General features: G+C 42.9%; 1 protein-coding gene across 1 annotated transcript in view; it reads right to left on the bottom strand.

The window, feature by feature from the left end:
• LOC141148076 (dynein axonemal heavy chain 11-like) overlaps positions 1 to 23,158 on the bottom strand; it is a 1,034,097-nt gene that overhangs the window by 7,447 nt on the left and 1,003,492 nt on the right. The window contains exon 85 of the mRNA XM_073635228.1: positions 18,988 to 19,100. Coding sequence (XP_073491329.1) covers positions 18,988 to 19,100 — 113 coding nt within the window. The remainder of the gene's footprint in view (positions 1 to 18,987; positions 19,101 to 23,158) is intronic.

Below are 23,158 nucleotides of genomic sequence, written 5' to 3'. Positions count from 1 at the left end.
GGACGGCTCAGATAGAACATGAGACACACAGTGGAGGAGAGCAAAAAAGAATCCCAAGAAATTCTTTAAGTATGTAAACAGTAAAAAAGGAAGGACAGACATTGGCCCCATAAAGAATGAGGAAGGACATCTGGTTACAAAGGATGGGGAGATGGTGAAGGTATTGAATTTATTCTTCTCCTCAGTCTTCACGAGTGAATCAGGGGGCTTCAGTAACCAAAACTGCAGTGTTTATCCACATGACACAACACAGGAAGCACCTCCATAGTTAACAGAGGACAGAATTAAAATTAGACTTGAGAAACTTAACATTAATAAATCACTGGGACCAGATGGCTTGCGTCCGACGGTACTTAGGGAACTCAGTCAAGTGATTGCCAGACCGTTGTTCCTAATTTTTACAGACAGTCTACTGACTGGAATGGTACCAGCTGATTAGAGAAAAGCCAATGTAGCACCAATATTTAAAAAGGGCCCAAAATACATCCCTGAGAATTACAGACCAGTTAGCCGAACATCAATAGTAAACTCTTGGAGGGGATGATAAGGGACTATATACAAGATTTTACTAATGAGAATGGTATCATTAGCAGTAATCAGCATGGATTCATGAATAATCGTTCTTGCCGAACCAATCTACTAACCTTCTATGAGGAGGTGAGTTGCCATCTAGATAAAGGAAGGCCCGTAGACGTGGTGTATCTGGATTTTGCAAAAGCATTTGACACAGTTCCCCATAAACGTTTACTGTACAAAATAAGGTCCGTTGGCATGGACCATAGGGTGAGTACATGGATTGAAAACTGGCTACAAGGGCGAGTTCAGAGGGTGGTGATAAATGGGGAGTACTCAGAATGGTCAGGGGTGGGTAGTGGGGTTCCCCAGGGTTCTGTGCTGGGACCAATCCTATTTAATTTGTTCATAAACGACCCGGAGGATGGGATAAACAGTTCAATCTCTGTATTTGCAGACGATACTAAGCTAAGCAGGGCAATAACTTCTCCGCAGGATGTGGAAACCTTGCAAAAAGATCTGAACAAATTAATGGGGTGGGCAACTACATGGCAAATGAGGTTCAATGTAGAAAAATGTAAAATAATAAATTTGGGTGCCAAAAATATGAATGCAATCTATACACTGGGGGAGAACCTCTGTGGGAATCTAGGATGGAAAAGGACCTGGGGGTCCTAGTAGATGATAGGCTCAGCAATGGCATGCAATGCCAAGCTGCTGCTAACAAAGCAAACAGAATTTTGGCATGCATTAAAAAGGGGATCAACTCCAGAGATAAAACGATAATTCTCCCACTCTACAAGACTCTGGTCCGGCCGCACCTAGAGTATGCTGTCCAGTTCTGGGCACCAGTCCTCAGGAAGGATGTACTGGAAATGGAGCGAGTACAAAGAAGGGCAACAAAGCTAATAAAGGGTCTGGAGGATCTTAGTTATGAGGAAAGGTTGCGAGCACTGAACTTATTCTCTCTGGAGAAGAGACGCTTGAGAGGGGATATGATTTCCATATACAAATACTGTACTGGTGACCCCACAATAGAAATAAAACTTTTTTGCAGAAGAGAGTTTAACAAGACTCCTGGCCACTCATTAAAATTAGAAGAAAAGAGGTTTAACCTTAAACTACGTAGAGGGTTCTTTACTGTAAGAGCGACAAGGATGTGGAATTCCCTTCCACAGGCGGTGGTCTCAGCGGTGAGCATCAATAGCTTCAAGAAACTATTAGATGAGCACCTGAATGACCGCAACATACAGGGATATACAATGTAATACTGACACATAATCACACAAAGGTTGGACTTGTGTCTTTTTTCAACCTCACCTACTATGTAACTATGTAGACCAGGAGCCAGAAGTGGGGTGAGCTCACTGTTTACAGGAAAAGTCAAGATTTGCTTGTAGAGTCCATCTGTTTATCTGGATCTACTGATCATTTTCAAATACAGTTTCAACTGTAGGTAACTTCTACTCATGCTTTTTTACTGGACTATAGCAATGTGCATGAAGCATAAAGGAGCAGACTAGCTCAAAAGTGCCAAAGGTTGGCCTCATAGAACATCTGGGGATTCAGCCATAGTTTGGAGCATGCTGCAGGTATCTGTAGGTGCCTGCACTTCATACCTTCATACTCTGCAGCAGTTTTTTAAATGACATAATCTCTTTAACACTAAATTCATAATTTCACAGTTTCAGATTTGCACCCTATATATATGTGTATATATATATATATATATATATATATATATATATATATATATACTTACAGTATCTCACAAAAGTGAGTACACCCCTCACATTTTTGTAAATATTTTATTATATCTTTTCATGTGACAACACTGAAGAAATGACACTTTGCTACAATGTAAAGTAGTGAGTGTGGGGGCGTGGCCAGGCAGCAGATGTAGCCGGACGCACCTTCAGTTCTCTCCGCCGAAACTCCACTCATCTATCCTGAGGATTCGTTCTAGACTGATCCATATACAGCTCACCGGTTGTCGGTCCCCTGAGCCTGATAGTAACGTTGTCTGATCATTACAACCCCGATGTCCGCTGCAAAACGGCAGAATTCATCCAGGTCCATGGACCTCATGGGCTAAAATGGCGCCCTCGCACAGTGGTCTGCTAAGGAGGTACACAGAGAAGCAGCTGAAAAGCTGTTCGCCATGCCGCTCTCCACAGACCAAGTAGTCTCTTCCAGTAATCTGAAGCACTCATCTGGGGGTGTATCAGAAGCTGATGATACAGTACCGCTGGAAGACACCAACGGCACCGGATTTGCATGGGACACAGTGAGTACACCAGGGGATGTCCATACTAGGCCCCATGATCCCACCAGCCCTAACGCTGAAGGCGAACGCACGCTGTGGGATATTTTCACGACAGTGAATACCTGCAACATTTCTAGAGCAGCTCTCACTACTGAAATTAAAGGGGTTAAAACGGAAATTACTTTCCTGCGCCAAGATACCCAAAAGCTGAGAGAGAGGACATCTGCACTAGAGGGGAGAGTGAGTTCCATAGAAGCCGACATGGCACCCATGCAGAGGGACCTCACATACAATAATCACCTGCTTTCACAACACACCTCTCGCTTTGAAGATTTAGAGAATAGGATGAGGAGAAATAATGTGAGAGCTATAGGAATGCCTGAATGAATGGAAGGAAAGAACCCTGTGGAGTTCATTGAAAAGTGGCTGATCACTCTCTTTGGCAGGGAAGTGTTCTCCCCAATGGTTTCTGTGGAACGGGCACACAGGGTCCCGGCTAGGCCTCCACAGCCAGGAGCCCCCCCGACGGCCTTTCCTATTCTAGCTCCTCAATTATAAGGACAGAGATGCAATCCTACACAATGCCTGGATAAAACCAGCTGCCCTGAAAATCGATAATGCTAAAATATCCCTCTTTCCGGGTTTCTCTGCTGATTTGCAGAAGCAGCGGGCTAAATTCATAGATGTCAAATGTTGCCTCAGAGACCTCGATCTTAAATATGCTGTGCTGTACCCAGCTCGCCTGCAAGTTGAGGTGCTAGGCTCGGTACAATTCTTTAACACACCATCTGCGGCTGCACAATGGCTGGACCGAGAAGATCAAACAATTCGTTATGCTCGTAACAGGCAACCTGCACCATCATTAAAGATATTGTTTCAGTGTTGATTGCAGAAATTTCTCCAGTTTTCATTCTGTCCACTGATATCATGTCAAGGCGGACATAACTGTTTGTTTTTTCTAAAGTCCTGTGTATAACCACGGCTTTCATTCTCACTGTTGAGAAGTTATAAGACACTGGAGTGCGCTTCCACTGTTGCCCCCACGATGGTCTGGCACAGACCTCTAATTGACCTATGGCAAATTTGCAAGGCCTTGTTGGCCAGTTACTTTCTGTTTTTGTTGTTTTATTTGGAATTTTTTTCACCATGGCCTCTTTAAAATTCCATCAACTATTTGTGGTCCCTACCTCCCACAACCCTGCTACACTTTTGGATTTACCGATCTGTCGCCTGCTGAAACCAAAGACTCCCTTACTATTTTTAATCTGGCAAAAATCTCTAAATTTCAGTTGTCACAGGGTATTGTTATCTGATCATACAACATTTCCAGGGTCCATTCTTGCTCTTATTGTCATGTTATTACAATGTCTAAGCTAACTAGAATATTGTCCTGGAATATCCGGGGTTTAAATAATCCAATTAAACGTTTGGCCGTGCTACGCACGATCAAGCGTCTGCATGCTGATCTGATATGCCTGCAGGAGACTCATCTTCCCTCAACATCCACTCCGTTATTTGCACAAAGACAGTTTTGACATCAATACCACGCTACATATTTGGTGTATTCGAGGGGAGTGAGTGTCTTGGTCAGAAGGGGTACGCAATTCTCCCTCCTGGAGGCTAAAATTGACCCGGATGGCCGCTATGTATTCCTTTTATGCTCCCTTTATGGGACAAAATGTATATTAGCAGGGTTAAACATTCCTCCTCCGTTTTCAGTTAGTCTCCTTACAATCTAGGCTGACTTTGTGTCCCGCTTCCCGGGCATACCGGTACTGGTCCTAGGGGACTTTAATAATTATATTGATTATGGGAAAGACAAGTTGGGTGTCCGTATTGGGGATGGGTCACAGAGAAGACAAGGGCCCACACCGTTTGCCCGCATTCTTTTGGAGATGGGCCTTACAGACGTTTGGAGAATGAGTAACCGTGACGCTAAGGTGTACTCATGCCAATCAGCCTCGATAGGAGGCCTATCATGGATTGATTTTAGGGCTGGATAATGAATATATGTTGCCCATGGTTGACTCTTCGCAGTACCATGCTAGGCAAATTTCAGACCATTCACCACTTTCGATAGATTTACGGGTAGGGGCGGTTAGGGGCAACAGACTGTGGAAGCTCAGTCCCTTTTGGCTGTCGCTCCTGCTGGACCATGATCCGCTCCCAGGTCTTATTACTTCCTTTTTTAGACAAAATATAGGATCAACGGACATAGATACGGTATGGGAGGCGGATAAAGCTTACGTGGACAACTTATTAGAGAAATATCTCATATTAAAACAAAAACTAAAGAGTGGGAAAATCTGGTGATAGCAGAAGCACAAAGGTCAGAAGCACTTTATGTAAATGACCCCGATGAAAATACCAAAAGGGCATGGTTAGTCTCCCAATCCATACTCAAACACTTATCACTGCAACTCGCAGAAAATAAAAGGTTTTTCTTACAACAGAAACACTTTGAAGAAGGGGAGAATACGGGTCACATGTTAGCCTTACTAGCCAAATCGCAACAACCTCCCTCACATATAGTGGCAGTGGCAGACAAACAGGGTACACCCTGTTACTCTACACAAGCCATTATGGATATCTTTAAAAACTTTTTTCAAGATGTCTATACATCTAAAGTCCATCCTCCATCTGAGTATCTCAACTCATTTTTGGATAAATATCCTATACCTTGCTTGTCCGCTTCGGACACAAGCCAACTAAATGCCCTGCTGACAGAGGAGCAGCTTCTAGAAGCGCTGGCTCATGCACAAATTGGGCGGGGGGCCGGGAGCAGATGGCTTGCCGTCAGAAGTTTATAAGCGCTACACACACAATTAATCCCAACACTTCTGCAGGTCTATAACAAGGCATTAGAAACTGGGAAGCTTCCCCCTTCCATGAGTGAGGCACTTATAGTAGTACTCTTGAAGCCAGGTAAAGATGCCATGTCCCCAAATTCATACAGACCTATTTCATTACTCACATTTGATGTTAAGCTATTGGCCAGAGTGCTGGCTAACAGACTAGCCAAATGTATTCAAACTGTGATCCATAGAGATCAGTCTGGTTTCATACCGACTAGATCCACGGCCCAAAACTTGCGCAGACTATTTCTCAACTTACAACTGCCTACAGACAACCCAGGTAATAGGGCCATCTTCTCTCTAGACGCAGCTAAATCGTTTGACATCGTTGAATGGCCATATTCATGGGAAGTGCTGACAAGATTTGGGGTGGGCCCCTCTTTCCTGAGATGGGTTCAGCTGCTGTATAATAACATCAGCGAGAATAGGGGCACACGACAGGGGTGTCCTTTATCACCCCTGTTGTTTGCCCTGGCCCTTGAACCTCTGGCCATACATGTCAGAGCATCACAAGATATCATTGGCTTTCGTCGAGGTCCTAATCATGACGTCATCTCTTTATATGCAGATGACACTCTGATTTATTTGGGGGACACTGATGGCTCCCTGAGGAATGTGATGCGTTTAATTGCTGACTTCGGGGAGTTGTCGGCATTTGGTATTAATTGGAACAAATCGGTGCTTATGCCCCTGGATCCCTTACCACAACCCCTACCTGATTGTGCAAGTGATATACTCACGGTGGGTGAGTTTCGCTACCTCAGCATACAAGTGACCCCAGACCCTAACCAGTACCTTAAATTGAACCTGGTTCCTCTGCTCCGAAAATTCCGGTTGAAATGTTCTGCTCGGGTGAAGCTACCTCTTTCAGCCACCGGGAGGGCGAAGTTAATTAAAATGGTGTGGGCCCTACAACTTCTATATGTATTTCATAATGCTCCTATATGGATTCCACACAAATGGTTTATTCAAATAGATGCCCAATTCAGAGATTTAATATGGGGAAATAAGTCTCCACGGATCAGCTTAAACAGGCTACAATTAGCCAAAGATCAAGGTGGTCTAGCAGTACCCCATGCTAGATATTATTTTGTGGCTTCCCAGCTCCAACACCTATGTAATTGGGGGGGTGTAGATGTTAGTGACACCCTCAGGTCCCTACTGATCCCTGAGGGTTCCTTACTCTCTGCCCTATGTCACTTAGAGGCAGGTTTTACGCATATAACGCAAACTCTCCCCACAATACTACTATTGAACACCCTGTGGAAATATACCAGATCCATTCTGAAAATCAGGGGAGTCTGTACATTCACACCCTTATGAAGGAATAAATATTATAAGGAACTTCAAAAACGTAAAGACTTTCACTTTTGGGAAATAATGGGTGTGCAGTATATCCACCAGCTGTTCAATGGAACTGTATTTAAATCTTTTATAGACATGCAAGATGAATTTGCCCTACCTAGAACACAATTTTATAAGTATCTGCAACTCAGGCATGCTATTCAAAGTGAAGGTAGAATATCCTCACTTGCGCCAGTGACACATCCTCTGATGACTGATTTGCTGTTGACGGAAGATAGGAAAGGTATGATCTTGCGAGTATATACCAGACTAATACATTCAACGCATGATGCTTCTAAACTTTCCTGTAGAAAGGGGTGGGAAAAAGATCTGGGTCCTATTGACGGGGAACAATGGGAATTATGTCTAACACCTGCCCCATTAGTGTCGGTCTCTGCATCGCATAAGCTGTTGCATTTATTCTTACTGCACTGAGTCTATAGGACACCGACTTTACTGCACAAATGGGGGTTCAGAGACTCCCAGAGACAAAATGCAGTAGTGATGGTGATATATTGCACATGATGTGGAAATGTCCAAAACTTTTCCGATACTGGCAATATATTCTTTCTACTATCTCTCAGGTATTTCAATTCCCGATTCCGCAAGACCCAGTTGTTTGCCTCCTTGGTGCCCTGGAGATACCCTCGCTTTCACTAAGTCTGGCCATACGGCAGTATTGCGTCTATAAAATAAATAGCACATAAAGCGATCGCGAGACTCTGGATAACTCCTAGAGTACCAACGGGGGGAACGATGGGTTGAACTGGTAAACAATATGCTAATACGAGAAAAACTTACCTACCGACATAGAAATGTCCTTCAAAAATTCTACTCAATGTGGCAACCTTGGCTAAATACACCAGGGCTAGGTCCAACTCAGTTGGTAAAAGATAGACTATTACAAATGTGATCTAGTAGAAAGGGAGGAAGAGTCAAAATACTTGGAATAACTTCTGGCTTATACAGTAATTACTCCTGGAAGAACCATGGCGAATAACAAAAACTAAGTAAATGATGTTCCAATTTTTTTTTTCTTTATTCCTGAGAGTGGACTACTTATTAGTTCTCCCACATACCTCTTTACAGCTATGTGTATAATTTTTGCAGTATTCTTTACGGTTCAGGAATCACAGTCTAGATTATTGTTAATTGATGTTGCAAAACTATGCAGCACTATCGAAATTAATGTCAATATGTATATACAGCTAGTTGACCTTTTATAATTGTCAATATGTTACACACTGCATAATAACTATAATAACTACTGTACTTGGATTTATTGCTGTTATGGAACTGTGTCTGAATGTATCTTTGTTTGGTTTCTCAATAAACTTTTATTTGACTAAAAAAAACGTAGTGAGTGCACAGCTTGTATAACAGTATAAATTTGCTGTCCCCTCAAAATAACTCAACACAGCCATTAATGTCTAAACCACTAGCAACAAACGTGAGTACACCCCTAAGTGAAAATTTCCAAATTGGGCCCAAAGTGTCAATATTTTGTGTGGCCACCATTATTTTCTAGCACTGCCCTAACCCTCTTGGGCATGGAGTTTACCAGAGCTTCACAGGTTGCCACTCAAGTCCTCTTCCACTCCTCCATAACGACACATTACGGAGCTGGTGGATGTTAGAGACCTTGCACTCCTCCACCTTCTGTTTGAGGATGCCCCACAGATGCTCAATAGGGTTTAGGTCTGGGGACATGCTTGGCCAGTCCATCACCTTTACCCTCAGCTTCTTTAGCAAGGCAGTGGTCGTCCTGGAGGTGTGTTTGGGGTCGTTATCATGTTGGAATGCTGCCCTGTGGCCCAGTCTCCAAAGGGAGGGGATCATGCTCTGCTTCAGTATGTCACAGTACAACAGTGGTGTATTTAGGTTTTGTGCTGCCCTAGGCCTGACTAAATGCGGGCGCCCCCTAATTTAAATCAGACACACCCCTCATGCTCTGCTTCAGTATGTCATAGTACATATTGGCGTTCATGGTTCCCTCAATGAACTGTAGCTCCACAGTGCTGTCAGCACTCGAGCAGCGCCCAGGCCATGACACTCCCACCACCATGCTTGACTGTAGGCAAGACACATTGTCTTTGTACTCCTCACCTGGTTGCCGCCACACACGCTTAACACCATCTGAACCAAATATGTTTATCTTGGTCTCATCAGACCACAGGACATGGTTACAGTAATCCATGTCCTTAGTCTGCTTGTCTTTAGAAAACTGTTTGTGGGCTTTCTTGTGCATCATCTTCTGGGACAACAGCCATGCAGATCAATTTATAACAGTATGCAGCGTATTGTCTGAGCACTGACATGCTGACCCCCCACCCCTTCAACCTCTGCAGCAATGCTGGCAGAACTCATAGGGGGGTACACATTTGCAACTTGGCTCTTTCTCAAAGTGGTGATTTCTATAAGTGAAATGCACTTCTGACTCCGCACTTATCACTTATCATCTGACTGTCTGATCTGAAAATATCATCTTTGATCTCCCACAGGTATGTTCCTACTACTACAACTCCAGCCAGAATCGCATTAGTGAAATCTGTCTCCTATGTCTCTTAACTCTGGTATGCTCCTACTGCTACAACTCCAGCCAAAAACTGAAACACTGCTATCTTTTTTCTTATGTGTATGCTGGTTTGTTATTTTTACTTAACTGTCTGTAGACCTGTCCACATTACAATGCTTTATTATCTCCCTTGTCTTACCCAAAATTATGGCTCTCTTAACTTTAGTGCCCTCTTGCTAGTCTGTTTGTGACTTAAGAATTTTGCCCTATTAACCAGCCAAGCTTTATAACCTCTTGATTGCTAATTGAAATCCGCCCACACCCTACCCCTATCAGTATATATTTAAGCTTCTCTTGGGGGAAGCATTTGCAGGGGGTACACATTTGCCACTTGGCTCTTTCTCAAAGTGGCGATTTCTATAAGTGAAATGCACTTCTGACTCTGCACTTCAGCGAAGACACAAAGCAAAAGGACACAAGATAAACACTTTGAAAAACAGCACACAGACATCAGGTGAACTTGTTTACTCCTTTAGCTCTTTTCCCTTGTAACATGCTTTCTCTACCACTACTTTTGACAACTCTGTCCTCCATCCTAAAACTATCTCTCCTTCACCCCTCTTCTCCCCCCACCGCATATATATATCACCCTCACTCCTGTCCTGTCCTTATTACTGCACCCACCAACTCCTGCTAATTCTAAATCCACATACACTAAAAATCTCCAAGACCCTGGGGCATGTCACTTCATATAAATCCCACTCCCATATTACCTCCCTTACCCTCTTACTTCTCCTAACCTCTGGAGATATATCCCCAAACCCTGGGCCTCCATCATTTAACTGTACCCCATGCACCCATCACCCTGCACCCTCTGGCAGCAGCCGCCGCAATCAACACAATTTAATTCCCATTTATATTTTTCCCAAACCCAGACTCCCTTTCTCTTGTGCCCTTTGGAACTCGCGCTCTGTCTGCAACAAGCTCACCTCTCTCCATGACCTCTTTATTGCCAAGTCATTTAACCTACTCGCCATTACCGAAACCTGGCTCCACGAATCCGACACTGCATCATCTGCTACCCTATCCCATGGTGGTCTTCTCTGGACTCACTCCCCCAGATCCAGCGGACGTAAGGGAGGAGGTGTCAGAATCCTTCTAGCCCCACATAGCACCTTTCAGGTACTTCAGCCACCTCCCTCTCTGTCACTCTCCTCATTCGAAGCACACTGTATTCGCCTTTTCACTCCAATTTCTCTAAGGATAGCTGTGATCTACAGGCCCTCTGGACCAGTATCAACCTTTCTTGAAGACTTCTCTGCCTGGCTACCCTACTTTCTTTCTTCTGAAATCCCCACTATCATTCTCGGGGACTTCCTATTAATACTAACACTCCTTCCACTTCCAAACTTCTCAGCCTAACATCCTCCTTTGACCTGAAGCAGTGGATACATGCTCCAACTCACTCAGAAGGCAATATCCTTGACCTCCTGTTCTCCCACCTTTGCACTCCATGCAACCTCTCTAACTATCCATCCCCTCTCTCTGATCACCACCTTATTAGTTTCACTCTCTCCCTCTTCTTCACCTCCTCTCCCTCCAACCACCTTAAAGTTACCCGCAGAAACCTACGTCATCTCAACCCTTCTCTTCTCTACTCTGCTATCAACAACCTTTACGACAAAATCTCGCCCCTATCCTGCACCAACCTAGCCATTTCTGTGTACAACGCTTCACTTCTAGCCTCACTGAACTCACTTGCCCCCCTCACTACACACAGAATCAAGCCCAGACCCCTTCATCCTTGGCAAACAGATGATACTAGAAGTCTGAAAAAACGTAGTCGTGCTCTGGAGCGCAAGACTAAGTCCCAGAGAGATTTCTACCAATATAAATCTGCCCTCCAAAAATACAACTCCAGCCTCCTCTCTGCCAAGCAGACCTATTTTACCACTCTCATTAGCAACTTATCATCCTGTCCCCGTCAACTCTTCTCCACCTTCAACTCTCTACTTCATCCTCCACCGCCTCCACCCGCCAACTCACTCACTACACAGGAGATCGCCAATCACTTCAAACAGAAGATTGATAATATGAGATCTCTACTGTGCCGACACCCTCCACGCTTTACACTTCATGCCCACAGGCACAATCATTATTTCCCTCTTTAAACCCCACCACTACAGACGAAGTTGCTAAACTACTTGCTAATGTCCACCTTACCACCTGCCCTCTGGATCCTGTTCCCTCACAAATGCTACGTTCACCCTCTGGCCCTATACTACACTCTCTAACCCACATCTTCAATCTCTCCCTCTCTTCTGGCATCTTCCCTAACTCTCTAAAACATGCACTTGTCAGACCCATACTTAAAAAGCCCTCACTGGACCCATCCAATCTTAACAACCTACGCCCCATCTCCTTGCTCCCCTTCTTATCCAAACTCCTCGAACGTCTGGTCTACAACCGACTGAGCATCCACCTCGCTGATAATGGCCTTCTCGATCCCCTTCAGTCTGGATTTCGTCCTCAACACTCCACAGAAACTGCTCTCCTAAAACTAACAAATGATCTACTAACGGCCAAAACCAATCAACACTATTCTGTACTCCTACTCCTGGACCTCTCTGCTGCCTTTGATACGGTTGATCACCCCCTCCTCCTCAAAAACGACACGCCTTTGGTCTCCGTGACTGTACACTTCGCTGGTTCTCTTCCTACTTATCCAACTGCACCTTTAGCGTTTCTTATAACTCTACTTCCTCCTCTCCTCTTCCTTTCTCTGTTGGGGTCCCTCAGGGTTCTGTTCTTGGACCTCTACTATTTTCAATCTACACTGCCTCCCTGGGTCAACTGATAGCCTCCCATGGCTTCCAATACCACCTCTACGCTGATGACACCCAAATCTATTTCTCTACCCCTCAGCTCACTCCCTCTGTCTCCTCACGTATCAGTAATTTACTCTCAGATATATCAGTCTGGATGTCTCACCACTTCCTTAAACTCAATCTAGCCAAAACCGAGCTTATAATTTTTCCTCCCCCCTATGCCTCTTCCCCTGATCTCGCTGTCAAAATCGATGGCACAACTATAAGCCCATCCCCACATGCCAAGGTTCTAGGTGTAGTCCTAGACTCTGAACTCTCCTTCAAGCAACACATCCAATCACTGTCCAAATCCTGCCGCCTCAACCTCCGCAACATCTCCAAAATACGCCCCTTTCTAACCAATGACGCAACAAAGCTCTTAATTCACTCTCTGGTCATCTCTCGCCTCGACTACTGCAACTCCCTTCTCATTGGCTTACCTCTACATAGTCTATCACCTCTTCAATCCATTATGAATGCCGCTGCCAGACTCATCCACCTTACCAATCGCTCTGTGTCTGCCACTCCTCTCTGTCAATCCCTCCACTGGCTTCCGCTTGGACAAAGAATTAAATTCAAAATTCTAACAACTACGTACAAAGCCGTCCACAATTTCGCCCCCAGCTACATCACTAGCTTAGTCTCTAAATACCAACCTACTCGCTCTCTTCGTTCCTCTCAAGACCTCCTGCTCTCTAGCTCCCTTGTCACCTCCTCCCATGCTCGCTTCCAGGCCTTTTCCAAAGCCTCTCCAATCCTATGGAACTCCTTGCCCCAATCTGTCCGCTTATCTCCTACTTTATTAGCTTTCAGAAGATCCCTGAAAACCCTTCTCTTCAGAGAAGCCTATCCTACCCACACCTAACAACTGTACTTTCATTTTTTTCCATCAGCTCATCCCCCACAGTTATTACCTTTTTTTTTCCACTTGACCCTCCCTTCTAGATTGTAAGCTCTAACGAGCAGGGCCCTCTGATCCCTCCTGTATTGATTTGTATTGTAAGTGTACTGTCTGCCCCATGTTGTAAAGCGCTGCGCAAACTGTTGGCGCTATATAAATCCTATATAATAATAATAATAGGTCTATTTCCCAAAAACAACCTCTGAATATGACTCTTATCACGTGCTCTCAACTTCCTTGGTCGACCATGGCGAGGCCTGTTCTGAGTGGAACCTGTCCTGTTAAATCACTGTATGGTCTTGACCACCATGCTGCAGCTCAGTTTCAGGGTCTTAGCAATCTTCTTATAGCCTATGCCATTTCACTTAGGGGTGTACTCACTTTTGTTGCCAGCAGTTTAGACATTAATGTCTGTGTGTTGAGTTATTTTGAAGGGATATCAAATTTACACTGTTATACAAGCTGTAGACTCACTACTTTGCATTGTAGCAAAATGTAATTTCTTCAGTGTTGTCACATGAAAAGATATAATAATATTATTATTATTATTATTATTATACAGGATTGATATAGCGCCAACAGTTTACGTAGCGCTTTACAATATAAAAGGGAGACAATACAGTTATAATACAATAAAATACAAGAGGATTAAGAGGGACCTGCTCAGAAGAGCTTACAATCTAATAGGGTGGGGCAGGTGGTACAAAAGTTTGTAACTGTGGGGAATGAGCTGGTGGAAGTGGTAGGAGATTAGTTGGAGACGTGATAGGCTTTCCTGAAGAGATGAGTTTTCAGGGATCGCCTGAAGGTAGCAAGAGTAGGGGATAGCCGGATAGATGGAGGTAGTGAGTTCCAGAGGATAGGAGAGGCTCTGGAGAAATCCTGGAGACAAGCATGGGAGGAGGAGATGAGAGAGCTTGAAAGCAGGAGGTCTTGGGAAGAGCGGAGAGGTCAATTTGGGTGATATTTGGAGACAAGATTAGTGATGTAGCTCGGGGCAGAGTTGTGAATGGCTTTGTATGTTGTGGTTAGTATTTTGAATTTAATTCGCTGGGTGATTGGGAGCCAGTGTAGGGATTGGAGTAGAGGGTTGGCAGACACTGAGCGGTTGGTAAGGTGGATAAGTCTGGCAGCAGCATTCATGATAGACTGAAGAGAGGATAGCCTATGGAGAGGTAGGCCAATGAGAAGGGAGTTGCAATAGTCAAGGCGAGAGATAACAAGGGAGTGAATGAGGAGCTTGGTGGTTTCATTTGTTAAAAAGGGGCGAATTTTAGAGATGTTACGGAGGTGAAGTCTACAAACTTTTGATAAAATATTTACAAAAATGTGAGAGGTGTCCTTACATTTGTGAGATACTATATATATATATATATATATATATATATATATATATATATACCTACCTCACTGTTTTAGCTGTAGGTGTTCTTTTTTTGCACAGTTCAACATCCCTAGCATATTTTAGTAACAGTCCTGACCCATCTGATTAATAACTATAGGGAAATGGATGCGATGATTTGATTTCCTGGTCACATCCCCTCTCCTAGTCTGCTGACCAGTCAATGGAGCATCAACAGATCAATGAGCTCATCAGTGTTTATACGGGAATCCCTCCGGAGACATTGTGTTCTCCCCGGAGGGGATAGAATCCAACCCTGCCGGGAGGGAGAGCACAGTGATTATTGTTAGTCGCTAACGATAGTGGCATGTAAAATCCGGGAGGCTGGTTGTACCCAAGTTGTATGAGGCTGTTCTAACACTATACAATCTGACTGTACAACTTCCTTTAGAGCTACCTTCGACTATAGTGCAAGGGCATGCCTGATTGGAATCAGAGTGAGTAGATAGATAAGTGGGTCCTCCGATTGCAAAGTTCTGGTAAACCTTAGTCTTCGAAAAGGCATCTTCAAATGGGATAAACATGTCTGGGGCATGGTTACACGGTATTCCATCGCACTGACATTAGACACTGCTGTCTAAGGAGGACTACACCGATCGGATTGCTGGGCCTTAGAAGGTTGGGTAAGGGATACACCAGATCACACTTCAGGTCCGCTATGACCGCGGTGCACCGTTGGATCACTGATCCTGTTGTTTGCTGTGCTTGCTGTGGTTTTGGTTCAAAGGCTTTTTTGTTTCAGTTTAAAAGTGAGTGTAACTATTGAAGTGTGTTTGGAGTGATTTTAATAAATCTGTCAAAATGGTATCACACTATGTGGAGCACTTTATTCATTTTTCACATATGGAGCTGGCTTGATTGGAGTCACGGTTCATCACATGCAACCCAGGTGTGGTTCAATTTCTGTTTTGCCGAACACGAGAGTGGGAGGCTATACAATCTGGTGAGTTCGCTCTTCAGAGGGAGTGGTGTCACTATCACGGTGGTGTGGTGGAAGAGTAGAAGATTTATCACACAAGAAGATTGAAAAACAACTATTGAACTTAATTATTCAATCCTTGTAATTTATTATCTATAGTGACACTTTTCACTGGGTGTTGAAATTTTTTTTTTTCATGATAACAATAATTTTTTTCATGACACTATTATTATTAGTTTTATGTATAATTAGAGGGTCATAGGCATCATGCTGCTCTGACTCGTTATTTTACACAATTTATATTAGCGCCACTATCTCTATCTGTACACATCTGAGAGGTAAAGTTTTGGGATTCTGATCAATAAACCAGATGTGACCAGAACAGTGTGACTGCGACAGAGTGAACCAGACATAAATAGGTGAAAGTAAATAAGTTTATTAAAGTAAATGCATATAAATGTGAACACACCACCAATACAAACAGAGTGAACAAACTGAACAACCAAACAGTGATAATAAACCAACCAGTATATATAGCAAAAGGGAGTACCAGAATCGTAGTCAAGCCAGGCCAGGGTCATAAACAGAAGATCAGCAGATGGGGGGCCAGGAGTAAACAGACAGGGAACAAGATGGAAGGAATCAGGCTGCAAAGCAAGGATCCAGGGATACAGGAACAGATACAAACAGGTTCAGGATACAGGAATCAGGGTTCAGGTCCAGGATCAGGATAACAGATAAACAGACTGCAGGTCAGGGCACAACGGTAATACCAAGGCAAAGTGTGTGTGCACTTGCCGGGTATTTATACACATCTCAATTAAACTCATGTGATGCCTGATTGCAAGAGGTAGTGTCGGCCCCACACTGCCAGGAACCACCCGCTGGTGGATGCCAGAACTGCGGCCCAAAGATCACATAATACCAGCAGGGAAAGGCTCTCCTGACAGTTCCAAACTGCCAGGAAACACCTACTGGTGGACCTCAGTACTGCATGCCAAATGATAGATATTACCAGCGGAGGGAACCTTTCCTGACAAGGCCCCTGCACTACATAGTTGAAGGTAGATCTAAAGGAAATTGTACAATCAGATTGTGTAGTGTATGGGCAGCTTTATACAAGTACATAGGCGAGAGTGGATAGAGGCAGTCAGCTGTCAAGCCCCGTTCACATCTCTGCATAGAGGGACCTCACATTCCTGCATGTGGCTTTTTTTGGGTGTTTTTGAGCACTTTTGCTTGTCACACATAGGGCAGCCCATTCACTTAAATGGGCTGCTCTACGCGCAACAATCGCCCCAAAGAAGCTCAAGAACTTTTTTTTTAGAGTGATGCATATTTTACAGTTCTTTTTGGTGCATTTTTAGAGCGTTTCTGCATTTCACTTTCAGGCTCCATTCACACTGAGCATAGTGGGAGCTCACGTTTTTGGCTTGTTTTTTCCCATGACATGCATAGGACAGCTTGTTGATTTCAATGGACTGCGCTACAGGTGGCATAGTAGTTCATGGGACATTGTAGCGTGTTGCGGGTTGCATGTTTTTTACTGTGCGTTTTGCTGCATTTCTCGATCTGTTTTTCACATGGCAAAATGTGTTTGCTTCTGTGTTTGTGTCATTTACCAAACTATATTATAGGAGGACATGCATCTATCCAATCACTCTGTATCCAATTAGGCAGGTCTTTGCACTACACAGTTGACGGTAGATCTAAAGGAGGTTGTACAATCAGATTGTATAGTGTATGGTCAGTTTTACAGGACCTAGGACATACTTCTCTTGTTTTCAATATTACAGCTCTATCCACATAGGTTGTTATCTGATTGCTCAGCTCCTGAACACTCTGCCAAATAAACAATCTATGGCTGTGTATTTAGTAAGAACGATATTCACTGATTGCATTGGAAAAACTTGCACCTGATGAGGGCTGGCAGTGATCTGCTGGAATGGGGGAGGGCAAATGAAGGGTATACTCCTTTCTGTGTCATGCCGTAAGGTCTGTCCAGATGTATTGGAGAAGTTTTTTTATACAGTCAGCTGGACACTGAGGTAAGGAGTATGTGATAAAAATAGAAAGTTTATTTTTATTTCTGCAAAGGAAGTACGTTAATGGTATATTGGTACATAGGGGGGCTGTAATTTAGAAAAAAAAAAAAAAGGTACAAGCTTTTTCAAAGCTTTTTAGAAGTGTATTAGAAGCGTTTTACAGCTTCAGGTGTTTTTTTTTTTTTTTCTTTTTTTTTTAACCAATAGAAAGCACTAGGGGAGGAGAGGGAGAGGAAATTAGGCATGTAGAGCTGCTAATTGAGCAGATAATGCTTGTAAAACGCTCAAGTCAGGCATATTCATTGAAGTCTATAGGACCAAAAATGCTTGTAATCTGCTTCAGGCATTTGCTTTAGGCAACAGAATGCTCAGATGTGACCAAGGGCTGTTGAAATTAATGGGATCTGGCTTGTTTAGCGTTTTAGAGCTACAAGCTTCAAGCAGAAAATCGCTCAGGTGTGAGCAGAGCTATCATAAAACTATCATAAAGTGAAATTCATGTTCTTCAACTACCAGTAGTTTTATTGAGAGTTTTCAAAGAGGTGCATAATAAAAACATCAGCAGTCTTCATAAAATAAAAACATAAAAAAAAATTACAAAAGTACCTGCAACTTGGCAGTAGAAGTAGGTCACGCAGGACCTTACACCAGTAGAATGTTTATTTCAGTTTTGCATTGAATAAATGTGTTGATTAGAGAATGCATGTTTTATATTTGTCTGAACTTCAGCTTTAATAAAAACTTCCTATTCTCTTCACCCAGCCTTTTACCTTTTCCTTTATTCATTGCCATTCATCAGTCACATTTTATTTTAAAGCTTTCACGTGAAACTCACTAAAATGTAATGTCAGTATTGTTTTTAGTACAATATATTGTATATAGAAAATACTCTTGTATTTGTCTAGCAATATGCCTTTTTTACACTTTTACTGAAGGTATATTTTGGAAAAAAATTAGATTTTTACAATTTTATGCAGTTGTTCTTTTAAAGTAGATTTTGTTAAAAATGAAATTCAGTATTTTATTTGTCTTAAAAACAAAACCACTTGTGCATAAAATTTCATTATTACAGAAGTTCAGCTCTGTTCCATCCCCTTAATTGTCATATCTAATATCCTGGAGTACAATAAAATATGTATCCATCACTTGATAAATATATTCTAAAACGGCAAACTTGCATTCAAGTATGATAAACGTGTAGGGAAATAATTGTTTATGGCGCACAGTTTAAGCTGTTCTAGTAATCATGTTGAAAAATACAATATTTATTCATTAGATCAAATTTAATGAGGCCTCCTGGCAGTAATTATAAAAATTACTGTAGCAGTAAATTACTAATGAGTTGTGATGTGCTCCCTACCTGTGAGGAAGGACTGGGGGTTGAAGAAGCCTGATATCCAGACAACACTTGGGAGACAGAGATCTTGAGTCCAGGAGTCAAGTTCCCGGCAACGCAAAAGCAGATCACTATACCTAGAGAGTGAGAGAAAGGAAACAAGCAGTTGAATGTATTTCCACAACAGCTGGAGACCTTCAGGATATATATAGATATCTATATATATATAGATAGATATATATAGATATCTATAGATATAGTTATCTATAGATATCTATATATATATATATAATTTTGCTTTCTTGCTATAACATACTGTCTCAGAAGTTTACAATTATCTGGGGTTAGTTTTCAGTATTTACAGAATGCAAACACAGGACAGTATTCAGTAGTGGCAATGACATAACTGTGCATGTGTTTGAAATCTACTAAATATTTTATTTATGGTACTTATATAGCATTGTCAGTTTATGCAGCACTTTATACATAAACTATACAGTCAAAAGTTTTGGGACACCTTTGGGATGAATTACAGTGGAGACTGCAAGCTAAGCCTTCTCGTCCAACATCAATGCCTGACCTCACAAATGCGCTTCTGGAAGAATGGTGAAACATTTCCAAATACACAATCCTAAACCTTGTGGATAGCCTTCCCAGAAGAGTTGAAGCTGGGATAGATGCAAAGGGGGGGCAACTCAATATTGAACCCTACGGACTAAGACTGGGATACCATTAAAGTTCATGTGAGTGTACAGGCAGCCGTCCCAATACTTTTGACAATATAGTGCCTATATTATACATTCACATCAATTCCTGCCCTCAAGGAGCTTACAATCAAAAGTTTCCTAGCTCACATTCATACATACTAGGGACAATTTAGACACGAGCCAATTAACCTACAGCATGTCTTTGGAGTGTGGGAGGAAACCCACGCAGGCATAGAGAGAACATGAAAACTCCATGCAGGTAGTGCCGTGGTTGGGATTTGAACTGACTATCCTAGTGCTGCTAGGCAGAAGTGCTAACTACTTAGCAATTGTGCATTTCTCCCAACCAAATCAAAACCAGTGAAGGTAAACAATATCCTTATTCTCCAAAAATAATCCATTTACATCCAGTAATTAATAGCCCTGTAATCTGTTTTTCATAAATCTTTTATTACTATGTTTTCTTGTAACGTTCTCCTTGAGCTTCCACATCCCCCTCATTTCCATTTGTTTGGAACAAGTAGTTCACATTAGTTGCAGTCATGTGCACTGCTTTGTGCACAACACAAATTGTATATAGGCGACCATAGTCCTTAAACCATCTTGGGAGCGAGCAAGAGCGGGTGGCTAAGTTCCTATATACAGTGGGACTCTGAACAATAAGCAAAGCCACCCTCCAATAGGAAGACAGATAATAGCAGCAAAAAAAGGAATTTGGAGATTTGAAGGACGCTAAGCACAATAGAAGGTACTTTTTGAGTTAAGAATACATACTTGAATAGAATTTTAGTTTAGAGCGACTTTAAGCTTCAATTACAATCTATACAAAAGTACTGCATTCTATCTGTATCTTGTTAGGCTTCCATATAAGCTATAACGTGGTCTCCACTTTATGCCAATATTGTAAGGTAAATAAGTAACAGTATGGGTCCCCATCTAACATTGGGTCAGTTTCCATCCAGGAACCATCCAGTTTGGGCCCACGTGCACCACATACTAGCACATGCATTTTTATATTTTAAACAATGCCCTCCAGCGCCGAGCTGTCACCGCTGCCAGCACTTCCATCTTCACCTGGTTTTTCCTCTGGGTTGGCACTCTGCGGCTGCTTGAATGACCGAGCCACAATGACATAACCCCTGCACATGCACACAGGAGTAACAATCATGGCATGGCACTCTCTGCACTCAGGGCACGCTTAGCATGCCCTGAATGCAGAGAATACTGTGCATAAGCAGTGATGTCATTGGCTAGAGCCAATGTGAATATCTCCTAAACGGTGCACATTTCAGGGATATTTACAGTAACTACAGGTAAGGCTCATTGGTCCTCTTATGACTCATCCCCTCCTCCCTTCCTGGCAAACTCTCACGAGAGTGAGAGAGAAATCTGTGCATGATGTCATAAGCCTAGGCTTTTTACCAGACAAGAAACAGGAAGTGGACTGTATAAGGTATTTACTGGCAGAAACAAAATGTTTTACTATCCAAAGTTAAAACAACAAGGGCAGAAGATTTAATAGATGGAAAGTTGAAAAAATGACTGGAAGTCTGCTTTAAGTATCCTGCAGCTTAATTTTTCTGTAAAAAAATACAGTGGATAGTGGCGCAGGCTGTAGTATATAAAATGCAACATGAGTCTATACAAGAGTCCTTTGAGCTCTCTAGCTCTGTGTGAGGAGACTGTAGTATCAGGGCAGCCTTGCAGGGGGAGTTGAAGCACACTCCAAACATGTGAATAGAAAACAGGAAATAGGCTCCTTTAAGTAAGACTGTTATGTTTAATAGACAAAACGTATTAAAAAACTCACATTGTAGTATCTTTAAACAGGCACAGTAGAGTCCAGTGAAACCGCACGATCTCCGTCTCAGCTGTCAGCAGTGATCTCGTCCTGTTGATCTGTGTGGGGCCGGCGTCCTGGCCAGCAGGAGTCTCTCGGCGCTCAGGTGGGATCCAGAACGAGGTCTGGAACGCAGCTGGTGGATCACAGGAGAGGGCTGGAACACAGCATGTGGCGGGATGGTGTCACAGATGTTATCGCGGTGCGTTTCAGAGCGTGTGCACTGGGGAGATGTTTGCAGTGCGTGCTCTTTTGTCAAGCGCTTGACAAATCTACTAATTCCCCCAGCCCCCATGCATTGAAAATGAAGAGAGGAAGATGTGTTTGTAGCCCAAATCAGGAGCATAGAAACATCTTAATCTTCATTGTGTATACTTCCAATCCCATCAATCTACCATGTAGTTGAGATGAACGAAGCAGACATGTTTGACGTTCAGCCTACGTGACAACCATAGACAATAGATACATTGGAGAAAAAAAAGCGTACAAATTATTAGACAGATTCAAAACTGTTGAAATTACACCAACATGTTAAAGCTTATATAGGATTTTAGTGACTGGGTTAAGGTATTTTTTGAGGGAGATCTGCTCCTAAGGCTACTTTTACACTGAGGTGCTTTACAGGCACTACAGCGCTAAAAATAGCGCCTTTTAAAGAGCCTCTCCTGTCTCTCCAGTGTGAAAGCGGTGCAACCTAAAGCTCCTAAAGCGTCCCTGCCCATTGAAAACAATGGGGCAGTGCCACCAAACCGCCGCTGTGGCATCGCTTTACGGGTGGTTTTAACCCTTTTTTGACCACTAGCAGGGGTTAAAATTGCCCCCGCTAGTAGCCCGAATATCACTGCTAAAACGATGGTAAAGCGGCGCTAAAAATAGCGCCACTTTACCGCCGACGTTCTCCCCAGTGTGAAAGTAGTCTAAAACATGAACTGTAAAGCTGGCCATAAATGGATTGAAATTGCGCAGGGATCTGGTTGAATTTCGATCCATCTATGGTTGTTCTTGTTCAAGAGGAGCTGACCTAGTGATTTTATTTATTTATTTATTTCAGGTACTTATATAGCGCTGTCAATTTACGCAGCGCTTTACATATTCATTGTACATTCACATCAGTCCCTACCCTCAAGGAGCTTACAATCTAAGGTCCCTAACTCACATTCATACATACTAGGGACAATTTAGACAGGATCCAATTAACCTACCAGCATGTCTTTGGAGTGTGGGAGGAAACCGGAGTACCCGGAGGAAACCCACGCAGGCACAGGGAGAACATGCAAACTCCAGGCAGGTAGTGTTGTGGTTGGGATTCGAACCAGCGACCCTTCTTACTTCTAGGCGAGAGTGCTACCCACTAGACCACTGTGCCGCCCGTGATCATCTTCTTTCCAATGGGGCAGTTGGAAAATTTGTGTTCTATCAGAACATTTGAAAAAAGAGAGTAACTGTGCTGATCCAAACATTTACTGGTGTAATGCTACAACTAATACAGTGTGTAAACCCTATAAAGTGCCTCACGGTGTTTACAGTATGCCCTGTAAACCAACCTTACTATAAAGTGCTACGTGACAATAAAGTGCCAATAATTAGAAAATTGTTCCTATCACTCCTTAGGACGTAAATTATATTCCGAAAGACCACTTATAAAGTG

This window comes from Aquarana catesbeiana, linkage group LG06, assembly GCF_042186555.1.
Source record: "Aquarana catesbeiana isolate 2022-GZ linkage group LG06, ASM4218655v1, whole genome shotgun sequence".
Taxonomy (NCBI): Eukaryota; Metazoa; Chordata; class Amphibia; order Anura; family Ranidae; genus Aquarana; species Aquarana catesbeiana.
Note: the sequence above shows the minus strand (reverse complement) of the source record. Positions and strands in the feature narration are given on the sequence as shown.